Source organism: Acomys russatus, chromosome 5 (genome assembly GCF_903995435.1).
Source record: "Acomys russatus chromosome 5, mAcoRus1.1, whole genome shotgun sequence".
Classification (NCBI taxonomy): Eukaryota; Metazoa; Chordata; class Mammalia; order Rodentia; family Muridae; genus Acomys; species Acomys russatus.
Window position 1 is genome coordinate 78,251,270 of NC_067141.1, and position 11,815 is coordinate 78,263,084.

An 11,815-nucleotide genomic window follows, 5' to 3' on the forward strand; every position below is an offset into this window, starting at 1 on the left:
CACACACGACCTAAACAGCAGATGAAAAACAAGGAAAGCAAACACACACACACACACACACACACACACACACGACCTAAACAGCAGATGAAAAACAAGGAAAGCAAACACACACACACACACACACACACACACACACACACACACACACGACCTAAACAGCAGATGAAAAACAAGGAAAGCAAACACAGGAGAGCTGGCAAGGAACCCATGATTGCCGGATTTCCTGGAGTGCTAAGGCCCAGACCCTTGGTGGAATCAGGTGGCTTTCACACTCCCTCTAGAGGATTTCCCATCTCTCTTCTCCAGATCTACTTCTCCGGAGTCTCAGACAAGCTAGTCACCAAAACACTGGACATTGTATTCCTCTTAAGATAAATGGCTTCGACCTGGGAATAATAGTTTTAAAGGACGCCAGAAAAAATATCATTAATTGTAAACGTGCAAAATACCTGCTGGCACTTTAGAAGAATGTAATTGGCAAAGGGTGTGGGGGGAGGCGGCTGATGAATAGATAATAGATCTTTAACCACCAATAAACAGAGAGCAGCGCCAGCAGGCTGGGGGGGGGGGATGTGATCATAATTATTCCACAGCATGAGCCAATGGGGAAGAGAGAAGTCGGCCCTAAAATCATCCCAAAACCGAAGGCAAGCTCGAAAATACGGACAGGGCCTAGGACCGGAGATGCAATCCTAAGCGCCTAGTTGCGAAACCTGGTTTTGGAGAGCAACCCAGCCCCGGCACGACAGATGTCAGAATAAAAATAGGTACAGTAATAATAGCAATAATGACAACAATGTCAACGCTACCGATGACAACAGAACTATAACGCAATCACCGCTTCAGCTTCTGACCTAGGACCTAAAATTCTTTCCCCAAATACAATACCAATCCCGCCCCCCCCCCGTAAGTCCCAGAAAGAAGCGTTTGTGGGAAGGAAGTGAGAGCCCTCCAACAAGGAAAAGTAGACGCTCTAGGGTGCGAGCTGGAAGCCCACTGCAATCGTACAGACAGACGCAGCTGGCCTCTCACGTTTCAACTTGCAAACGAACCAACTCGGTCAAAGACTGCGAACGCGTGGACCCTGGACCCTCGAAGCTACGCTTGGTCGGAGAGGTGGGAGGACCCCCCGCCCCGCGCGCCTAGGAAGCCTCCGGAGTTTTGCTGGGGGTGGGGGGTGGGGATTGGTATGAGAAGCGGGTTAACCCTCGCCCGGAACCAGTCCCCGCCCGCTTACCCTCGCCTGGCGCCCCGAAGCCACCTCGGTGACCCGGACGCGGGCCTGGAGGGGACAGCCGCAGAGGAGCTCAGGGGGTGAAGAAATCTGCGCGTCCGTCGGTGCTTCAGTTCCATCAGCTCCGGCGCTGCAGGCTTAGGATTCCAGGGGTCCGCAGCAAAGGCAGCGGGCCGGAGACTCTGCAGGGACCCGGGTGCCCCGGAGGGAGTGGTGTTGGTGTAGTAGGAGGCGGTGGCTGGGGGGAAGGGGGTGGGGGAAAGAGGAGGAGGAAGAGGAGGAGGGGAAGAACGAGGAAGAGGAGGAGAGGAGGGGAGCGGAGGAGGCGAAGGAGGAGGAGGAGGAGAGAAGTCACAGCGGGCACCGCGGGAGCAGGGAGCTAGCCCGGAGCTCAGGAGGAAGGCACCGAGAGGTCGGCGGCCGACCGGGCGGCTGGAAGCGCGGCCGGAGCAAGTAGCGCCGACTCCGTTCCATTCTGGGCCCGGATCCAGGCCTCCGGGTTCCCAGGCGTTCGCCTCTCTCTGACGCACTTTAAAGAGTCTCCCCCCCTTCCACCTCAGGGCGAGTAATAGCGACCAATCATCAAGCCATTTACCAGGCTTCGGAGGAAGCTGTTTATGTGATCCCCGCACTAATTAGGCTCATGAACTAACAAATCGTTTGCACTACTAGTGAAGAAGCGAGCACTTCCATGGATTGTCCTTGGACTTAGGGCGCCCTGCCCGCTTTTGCAAAGGAGAGAAAACTTTTTTTTGCCTCCCCCGAGGACCCCCCCTTCCCTGCCTCTAACTCCAATCTCCCCCACCCCACGCCACCTCGCTCAAAAAAAAAATATTACCCCAATCCACGCCTGCAAATTCTTCTGGAAGGATTTCCCCCCCTTTCTCCAGGTTGGGCGCGTTTGGTGCAAGATTCTCGGGATCTTCGGCTTTGCCTTTCCTTCCCCTCCCCCCTCCTTTCCTTTTTCCTTTCCTTTCTTTTTTTCCTTCCTTTCCTTTCCCTACCCCCACCCCAAACAAACGAGTCCCCAATTCTCGTCGGTCCTCGCCGCAGGCAGCGGGCGGCGGAGGCAGCGCGCTGTGGTCGCCGGGAGCTGGGAGCCCAGGGCGCCCGCTCCTCGGCGCAGCATGTTTCAGCCGGCGCCCAAACGCTGCTTCACCATCGAGTCGCTGGTGGCCAAGGACAGTCCCCTGCCTGCCTCGCGCTCCGAGGATCCCATCCGTCCCGCAGCGCTCAGCTACGCCAATTCCAGTCCCATAAATCCGTTCCTCAACGGCTTCCACTCGGCCGCCGCCGCCGCCGCCGCGGGCAGGGGCGTCTACTCCAACCCGGACTTGGTGTTCGCCGAGGCGGTCTCTCACCCGCCCAACCCCGCCGTGCCGGTGCACCCGGTGCCTCCGCCGCACGCCCTGGCCGCCCACCCCTTGCCCTCTTCGCACTCGCCACACCCCCTCTTCGCCTCGCAGCAGCGGGACCCATCTACCTTTTACCCCTGGCTCATCCACCGCTACCGATATCTGGGTCATCGCTTCCAAGGTACGTGCCACGTCGCGGGACTGAAGCGCGCCGCTGGCTGCTCCAGAAGCCTCTTTTCACTGCGCCCGGCCTGCTCCGGGTGGGCGCTATTGGAGGCCTGGGCGGAGGGTCAGCCCGCGTGCTCGGTTCCGAAACCAGGCAGCCAGGGGGCCCGAGTGGTGCTGGTCCCTAGTTTCTGAAACTGAGACTCTGACTTGCCCACCCCTTGGCCTTTGGAAAGGGGAGCAAACGAGGTGGCCCGTGGTACGCGCCGCGCCGGGGTTGGGCTGGTTGGGACAAGATGCAGAGCGGGCGAAGTTCGCTGTCAAGAAGCCCTGAGCCGCGAGGTCCCCAGAATCCTATTTCCCTGGACCTCTAGGGGACTCGGGCCGGGCCACATGGCCAGGTTCACTGGACTGTTCAACTCTGCTTTACACTCACTCCACGCCCCTCCAGCCCAGACCCACGATTTCTAGGTCTTCAACCCCTTTATGGAGACAAGGGGGGCTTGGAAACTTCGGAGCAAACTGTTTCCTTCGTCCGGTCCTGGAGGCCCGGGGAGGGACGGGAACAGAGCGAGTGGAAACCTCCAAAGCCCCGCTGGCTCTCTCTGGGGCGACCTGTTTAATTGGGGCACCCGCTGGACGCGGACAGGAAGACGGGTTAAGGCTGGTTTCTGTTTGGTTGTGTTTTTTTTTTTTTTCCTGAGAAAGAAAGAAAGAAACTAAGAAAAATAAGGGAAAACGTAATCGAGAGAAGGCCCGACAAGGAAAGATCTGTTTGAATGTCTTCATTTTTTCCTCCGTTTTATTAATTTTGTTTGCTTCTGAGTAGAGGCTGGTAGGAAAGTTAAAACTTTAGGAAAGGGGTTCGAATTAGTTTGCGGACGGGAGTTCGTAAAAGACCCACCTTTGGCGGGAGCACGATCCATAACGACGGGCTTGTCCATTCAATAACCCTTCGCATTCCTGTCAGAGCCTAGAATTGGGTAGATGCTACCTCGCCATTATGTATAACTATATATTTAAAAATAACAATACACTCCAAAACAAAAACAAACAAAATCCAAACCGAAATAATAAAACACCATTCTCCCTTAGTCTCTAGTCCCGCACTGAATTTGCTTCCATTCCCGCTGGGACTACCGGCTGTTTTTTGTTGTTGTTATTGTTATTGTTTGGGCTTTTGGTAAATAGATTCACTTCCTTTAACACGAGAAGCAGAAATACCCAAGCCTTGCTTTCAAAGTTTAGAGCTCAGCTTCCCCATTCTGTGCCAGTCACATTCTTGGTCGCCCCGGCCACACCGTGGACAGCCTGGATCTTCGCGGCTGCAGACCATCCTGGCGAGTACCCACAGCTCGGTCACCCGGAGGCCCCAGTTCTTTCATTCTCCTCTCCTGCCTCTCGGCAACCGGGGACCCCCAGAACCGGGTACTCTGGAGGCAGCAGCCACAGGAACTGGCATACTCGCCTCTAGACTTCTGTCTCGCCGGGTTGCAACGTCTCGACCACTCTCTACAATTTCCCAGAGAGATAACAAGAGGAAAGAAAATCCTGAATAAATCCGCGAGAAAACTCTGGGTAGCGCCACGCCGTTCTTTCTACTCTTACTCCAATTTTTAAAAATGGGCTAGGAAATAGAGAACCTACATTATTATTATTATTATTATTATTATTATTATTATTATTATTATTATTATTATTATTATTATTACTACTATATGGTGGGCACCAATCTCCCAGCCCATCTTCTGCCCCCAACACCCAGCATGGAGGTATCCAGGCCTGTAATGTCAGGTCAGTTCCGGAGCCCGCTAAGGTCAGGAGCCTGAGGACTGACCCCTCAGAGAAGACTGCTAGTTGGTTATCGCTCAGTTTGGAGCACCCGGGGCCAGGGTCTGGCTGCTGGACCGGTGTCCTTTTCAAAAGCTTGGGGAGAACTACCAGCTCCAGCGGGCCTGGCGCTTCAAACGAGGCAGAGGCCCAGGGAGCTATGCTGGGCTAGCCCGGCTCCAGAGAAGCCGGCGACTCCAGTTTGGGAGGCAGGCACCCTAATGGTACTTCTCCTGTGCCCCACGCAGGGAACGACACAAGCCCGGAGAGCTTCCTTTTGCACAACGCTCTGGCCCGAAAGCCGAAGAGGATTCGAACTGCCTTCTCGCCGTCCCAGCTTTTAAGGCTGGAGCACGCCTTCGAGAAGAATCATTACGTGGTGGGAGCAGAGAGGAAGCAGCTGGCGCACAGCCTCAGCCTTACGGAAACTCAGGTGAGTGTGGCCCAGCAACCAGGGTGCCCCATTCAGACCCGGGCAGCCAGCGCTCTGCGCACCCATCAGTGCCGAGTTCCGAGAGGGCTTAAGGAGTTATTTCCTTGTCAGAGCTCCGGATTAGTAACTTTGCAGGTGCTCAGCTTGGTTAAGGCAGTATGAGCTGGTTTTTCTGCTCCGCTGGTCAGGCCCCTGCAACTCCAAGCTAAGCCACCTCTGTACTTTTATTGAGAGTTTTAGTGAGAATCACGGAGACTCAACTGGGGCCCTAGATGCAGCTAATTGCAGCGTGGTGTTCTGGTTATTGGGCTCAAGGCTGGAGAGGGCAGGGAATTGTTTAGAGTTCTGAAAAGCTACAGGGTCCACCCGATTATTCCCCTTAAGGGAATGCCGGAGCGTCAGAAGCTAGTGGCCAGGCAAGCTGGCGATCCTGAAAACCAGAAGGTTTACGGAGAGGGCTAGGCTTAGGGGACACGGTCTTAATATTGCGCAGCCGGGTTGACGGGCCTGGAGGGTCTGGCTTGGGTTAGTTTCAAGGCGGGGAGCGGGTTTCGGTCTCCAGTAGGCGCTACTGTACTCTCAGTCACAAGGCAGGGCCAAAGTTCCCAGTAAACAGTAACATTTGGGGGCAGAGTAAAGTTGTAACTTTTTCCCTCAGAAGTTCAAATTGAGGATTTTGTTTTTGTTTTTGTCTTAAAGTTCCCCTTCCACGGGAGTGGGGTGGGTGGTGGTGTGGATAACGAAGGGGCCTCTAGGATTTGTGCAGGGCGGGCGCAAGGCAAGGCCCACCTGATTTTCTCCTGGATAGCCCAGGCAGCGGTCGGTGGTCTTTGTCCGCCTCACTGCCACACTGCCTGTAGTCTTTGTGTGCGTGTCAAGCCCAGAGCACACCGAGGCGCGCTTTGGGCAAATGCAGGGGGTAGGAGGAATGAACTGCCCTCCCCCTTAATTAGCAAACCCAAAGGAAATTAAAATCAGCCTGTTCCCACTCTGCTTTTTCATGGAGGAGACTTTGGGGGACATGGGCGCCAGGGAGAACAAGCAGGACCCTGTGGTAGTCTCAGAGGTGGATGTGGAGTGGCATTACAGGAGCCTAGGGACTCTGACTGGGCCGCTGTGGGCTTCAGGGGCTACAGTCACCGGACTTCTACAGCATCTGTCCGCGCTGTTGGTCAAATTTGGGCGGGTGCTGCCGAATGGAGGGCCCACCACCCAACTTGCCCAGGGAGCCACTGATGGCAACTGACTTCAACCTCACTGCTGCCTAGCCTCCTAGCTGCAAGCTCTGGGGAGGCCAGGCTGCCAGACCCTCTCTGAAGGCTGAGGCTGGAGCTGAGTCTACCTTGTTTGGGGACCCCGCAGGAGCGGAGGAAAGAGGGCATCTCCTTCTCCCTCCTGCTCAGTGTCTTTTACTCCTTACTCTGGCACAATCTGCCTAAAGATTTCAATTTGGCCGGGCCCTGTCTACTTGCCTTCCTCTGGACTCTCTGTAGTCCCGCTTACCTGCCAGTGTGCCCCAGCAAGGCCTGAGGACAGGCAGATGCCCCCATACTCAACTCACAAACTTGGCCTGGCAGAGGAGGCGCTATATTTAGGTAACTCCAGACTAGTAGAAAATAGAAAGCATATTAGGCTAGGCAGAGTCAGGGCTTTTCTGCACTCACTGGCTGGGCAAGCAAGGGAATGCTTCAATATCCTCTCTTTATATTTTTCCTTCCTTATCCCCCCCCCAAGTTTTTTATGCTTTGTAAAAAGCCTTTGCTTTCGGTGGGGATGTGTGTGTAGGAGAAATGGCTCCAATGCGGGTGCTGTGGCCCTTGGGGAAAGAATCCATGGTAGAGTTTGGAAGGACAGGGGACTAAGCTTCCCTAGAGTAGGCCTGCTCTCAGAGGGGGACCATCGGGTGGTCAGCCTTTAGGACAGGTATGGGGTGGGGGGCGCTGGGATCAGGCCTGGGCTGCCACAGGCCTTTGGTGTTTGATAGGAGGGCACTGTGAAGCATCTAATGATGCCCGCTTGCCTCTCCCCACAGGTAAAAGTATGGTTTCAGAACCGGAGGACGAAATTCAAAAGGCAAAAGCTAGAGGAAGAAGGCTCAGATTCTCAACAGAAGAAAAAAGGGACACACCACATTAACCGGTGGAGAATTGCTACCAAGCAGGCGAGTCCGGAGGAAATAGATGTGACCTCAGATGATTAAAAGTACAGACCTAACCCCACAGAAATGGACAGAATGGGGCAAGAGAGACAGGGAGAGGAGGGGAAGAAGGAAAAACAGAACTCTACAAAACAAAAGCAAACTGCATACACATTCACCGAGGAAGGGAGCAAGGGAGTCAGAGCAGTGGCGCTGGCTCACTCGCAGCAGACTCTGGACAGAGAGGGCACTGGACTGGACACGGGGCATCGCACATGGGATGGCAGAGGATGGAGGTCCCTTCACCAACATGCAACCCTCATCTAAAGAGGCAGCTGAGTGAGTGAGAGAGACAGAGACTGGGAAGAAGAGAGGGAAAGGGGAAAGAAAGAACGAGAGAGAGAGAGAGAGAGAGAGAGAGAGAGAGAGAGAGAGAGAGAATATGATCTGATCCTTGTGAGGCTAAGGCACATTCTGACAAGGGGAGCTGTCAGTCAATTGCCAAACCAGGGAAACAAGATGATTGGCAGGTATTCCGTGTATTGAAGACCATTTAGAAATGTAATGATTTTTTGAAAAAAAAAAAAAAAAAGGCACAGGACTTTTAAGTTTGCACTTCCCCCTCATCTTTAATTAGAAATAACATACAGAATTCCATGTCTAGCCCCATCCTACACCTGTTTCAAAAAACTTGAATTGCATGTAGCAGTTGTTGGGCGAATGGTGTCTAAAAAAATGAATTGTAATTTTATTCTTTTTTAAAAGACAGGTTCTGTGTATTTTTAATTTTATTTTTCTGAGAAATGTGCAGTCTGTAAAAACACTTTTTGATACCTTCTATTGTCAAAGTGATTGTGAAAGCTAAATGAAGTAGGCTCGGGAGATAGTGGTTCTCTTACAGAGAAATGAGGGAGCAGGACGGGGGATGGAGGGCGGGGGAGGGCGCCCCTGAGAAGAATCAGAGCTTATGCTGGGGGTAAAACAACAACGACAACAACGACAACAACAACAACAAGAACCTAAATTAATTCCATTTCTTGGATAGTTCCTTTTCTAACATTCTCAGACTTAAACCACATCAAGTCAACTTTTCCTTTCAGTGGTTGGAGAAATTGACGGATCCAGCCACTCAACTTAATGGCCATTCAGAACTTTAAGTCTGTCTATTGCAAAAGTGGAAGGAAGAACTGTAGTTAACGGGGTGATGGTGGCCAAGGGCACGGGAGAGACCTCAAGCACAGAGTCTTTCTTTCAGGACCATAGACTTACTAAAGAGGGTGACAAATGCTTCCTTAGTGTCTTCTATACCAGAATGTAAATATTTTTGTGTTTTGTGTTAATTTGTTAGAATTCTAACACACTATATACTTCCAAGAAGTATGTCAATGTCAATATTTTGTCAATAAAGATTTATCAATATGCCCACAGAGTAGTTGTCTTGGGAAACTGAAGGGGATCTTTACAAAAAGTAACTTTCTAATTCGGACGTGGGCTTTCTCCAACGAGGCTCGAGAGACCCTGCCTCTCCACCCACAAAAGAGGCCGACTGGTGGCTTCTGGGGGCTCGTATTTAAAGAGACGTGAGTGCAGAAGGGAGTTGATCAAGACAGCCAAACCCTTTCAGGAAAGAGAAGAGAGAGAAGCTGTCCAAGCCACTTTGCTGAAGGAGTTTAGTTTCAAACAGCAGGCTAAAAAACGTGAAAGAAAATTTTACTTCTCTTAACCCCTGCTTTCTTTTTCTTTCCTTTTCAAAAATGTAAATTGTAGTTATGAGTTGAAGACTATTCTCCCAGGAAAGCTCTTAGAACCTGAGTTCTTAGGCTTCTAACTTCATTTCTGACTTCAAGCCCCTTAAGGACACGCCACTCTCCCCCTCTCTTCTCTCTCCATTCCCTTCTCTTTCTCTTTTTTGCTCTAATCTGCCAAAAGTGATGGAGATGAGACCAAAGGCCCCAGAAGCCGTAGAAGGCAGGCAGCGTCCTGAGAAACCTTCCACTCTTGATTTTAACATTAAAGAAAAAGTTGTAACCATTCTCAAAGAAAACTTCACTCCTTTCCCTCACCCCCCCCCCTTTCTGGGGGTATGAGGTTGTTTTTGCATGCTTCATTTGCTTCCTACCCTGATAGGCTGCCTTAATCAGTTTTATTTCCATTGATAGAGAAACCTCGTCTGTTCTGTTCAAGCTACAAAGCGTCCTGTGAGCTTTTGTGAAAGTGCAAATCAGTTTAAGCAATTATCATACCAGGAATATGAAGGGGAAAGAGAAGGCCTTGCCCAGTGGTCTCCTTTAATCTCTTAATCCACGGATCCAGGGGGGCTGCCTGGACATAATTTAGGACAATCTCCCCCACCCTTTACACTGTGATAAGGCCAAGTTACAATGCAGGGCAAAAATACAAGCTTTGTTAACATCCTGCCATGAAAAGTTAAGATTAGACATTCCGTGCACGTGTGGGGACTATAGGGCACCACGGAATCTTTTCTTTTTTGTTTTTCCTCCCTCCTCTAAAGTAGCATTCATTCTTTGCTTCTCTCTCTCTTTCCCCTCACCCCGTATCTCTGTTTGTCACCCTTCTCCCCTTGGTCTTGGTCCCTGGGTAGACCTGGCTGCTTACATACTTTGAGCTCACAAAGACCCTTCCTGGGAAGTTTGTATGGTAGGTATCCCTGGCAGAGAGGTTTCAGGAAGACCTAGGCTTGACTTAGGAAGGGACAGGTGCAACTCGGGAATTCCACAAAGAGGCACCGAGTTTAGGCGGCCGCCGCAGTGGGATGGACCACAGGTGACTGTTAATCCTACTGGGCCTGTGCTGGGCAGTTGCTGCTCCTCATCCTTTTCGCTAGAACAAGGGCAGGTTACCTTTTTATTGTGTCCGCCTTCCCAAACCTGGAGTGGCTTGGATACAGAGTATAGTCTCGATAAAATCGATCCTGACCCCTCCGTTAAAAAAAAAAAGTCCCATCTTGATAAAAAGCTTTTTGCAATAACCATATAGTTAAATTTAAGTATAAGAAAGGGGGAGAGGTGAGGAATTTTTTTTTCTAAATGTCCTATGCAGTGTGACAGCAATAAAATCATCAGAAAATACTATTAGCTTTGAGGGGGGAAAAAAAACCTAAAAGCTTTATTACAAACCAAGCTTTGAAAATAGGGGGGATTAGGCGGCTGAAAGGGTCCCACAATGGGAGGAAGAAAAGGTTTCATGCTAATGAGGTTAATGCCCTTTGTATCTCGGGCCTCCACATCTTCATTACGCGCTATCTCCGGCTGCACCGAGCGGCTCAGAGAGCCGCAATCCACTCCAATGCCCCCCTTCCCGGCCCAAAGAAGGATTTGATAGCCGCTCTGTTCAAACTAGATAATTATATCTTTTCAAGTCGGAATTAAGATAAAGAAAGTGAAGCAGAGGCGGCTCGCCTTGATCCACTGCAAACAAATTTGGCGCACTTTCGAGTCCTTCTCCCCCCCCCCACCCCCGCCTCAAAAAGGCAGGACAGTCAGCTTATTAGCCGCTCGCTTGCTTTATTAATTCATCTATTTAAAGTGGCAGGATTAGAGCGTCTAATGTGGGCGCGGGCTGCCGTGGCGCTGAGGAATATAAATATTTGCGAGATGCCATCCCACGATGCCTATCTGGGCGTAGGGCTGGGGCAGGGTGAGCAGGGACGCATGTGCTTAGCGTCCAGTCCCCTTTGCTGCGCGCTCGAGCTTGGCTGTAGCCTGCGGGAACCCTGTGCCCACTCGTGTTCCGTAGGTGCCAGGCCTGGCTGCTTTTGGGCAAGGTTCTTTACGTATGTGCCTGGTGGGCAAGGCTGTGCTTACTTTCCAGAGGACAGCCAACCGTATGCTGGTTGCCCGTATCTTCCCTGTGACTTGTAGGTTATAAGTTGATGACATATTTGCGGGGCTTCCCCCGACCTCGTGTGTCCTTCTGTGCCAGAAAACTGTTGAGTAGTCCAGGTTTTCAGTTTCCTTTTTTCCTAATACGATCAAGTGGAAGAGGGACAGGGCTACCTTCTCCTGTGATATTAACCTGAGCTGAGTGTTTCTTCCTTTGAACCTGTATCTTCCTGAAGCAACTAAAATCACCTCGTGCTGGCAGATACCCTGGGTTCGCTGCAGTCGCCGGCCCTAGCTAACTTTCTGCATGTGTGGGGTTCCAGCTCTCTGGACTCAGCTTCTGGCGGCCGAACCGAGCCGGAGCGGGAGCGTTGGCCGAGGCCCGGAACCTGCCGGGCCGCTTTTGTAGTAGGGGCGGATTGTAGCAACTAGAGAGGCCAGCCAAGCCGGCCCCGGGAAAAAAAGGGGGCTCGGGCCTGCGCGCGGCTTGGGAAACCTCGGCTCCTCCCCGTCCCGCCTTGAGTCTCAGGAAACAAAGTCGTGGACACACTGCGGGGCTGGGGAGGGATCCTGGAGATTCCGAGGCCTGGCTCTGGGCCCTGGTCTGTGGTGGTAAGATAGGGGCCAGTCTGGGCTGTCCACAAGTGGGCAGTTGCAAGTCGCTAAATGGGCAGGTTAGGCTGGAGGTCTGTGATAGTACATTTGCAATAGGTATTGGTCCCATTAGTGTTTGTGGATTATGGAAACTCAGTGGAGCGGTCTCACCCAGGACTCAAGTGCTGATTGTTGGCTTTAGTCAGAAACTGGAGGAGGTTA

General features: G+C 51.9%; 1 protein-coding gene across 2 annotated transcripts; it reads left to right on the plus strand.

The window, feature by feature from the left end:
* Positions 1-1,603: 1,603 nt before the first annotated feature.
* Emx2 (empty spiracles homeobox 2) lies at positions 1,604-7,223 on the plus strand. Of its 2 annotated transcripts, XM_051146865.1 has the most exons (3): positions 1,604-2,773; positions 4,836-5,020; positions 7,053-7,223. In XM_051146865.1, the coding sequence occupies exons 1-3, from the start codon at positions 2,365-2,367 to the stop codon at positions 7,218-7,220; spliced, it is 762 nt and encodes a 253-aa protein (XP_051002822.1). In that variant the 5' UTR covers positions 1,604-2,364; the 3' UTR covers positions 7,221-7,223. The 2 variants fall into 2 exon arrangements, with proteins under 2 accessions (XP_051002822.1, XP_051002823.1); XM_051146866.1 differs by lacking the exon at positions 4,836-5,020 and having other exon boundaries at positions 7,053-7,156.
* The last annotated feature ends 4,592 nt before the right edge of the window (positions 7,224-11,815 follow it).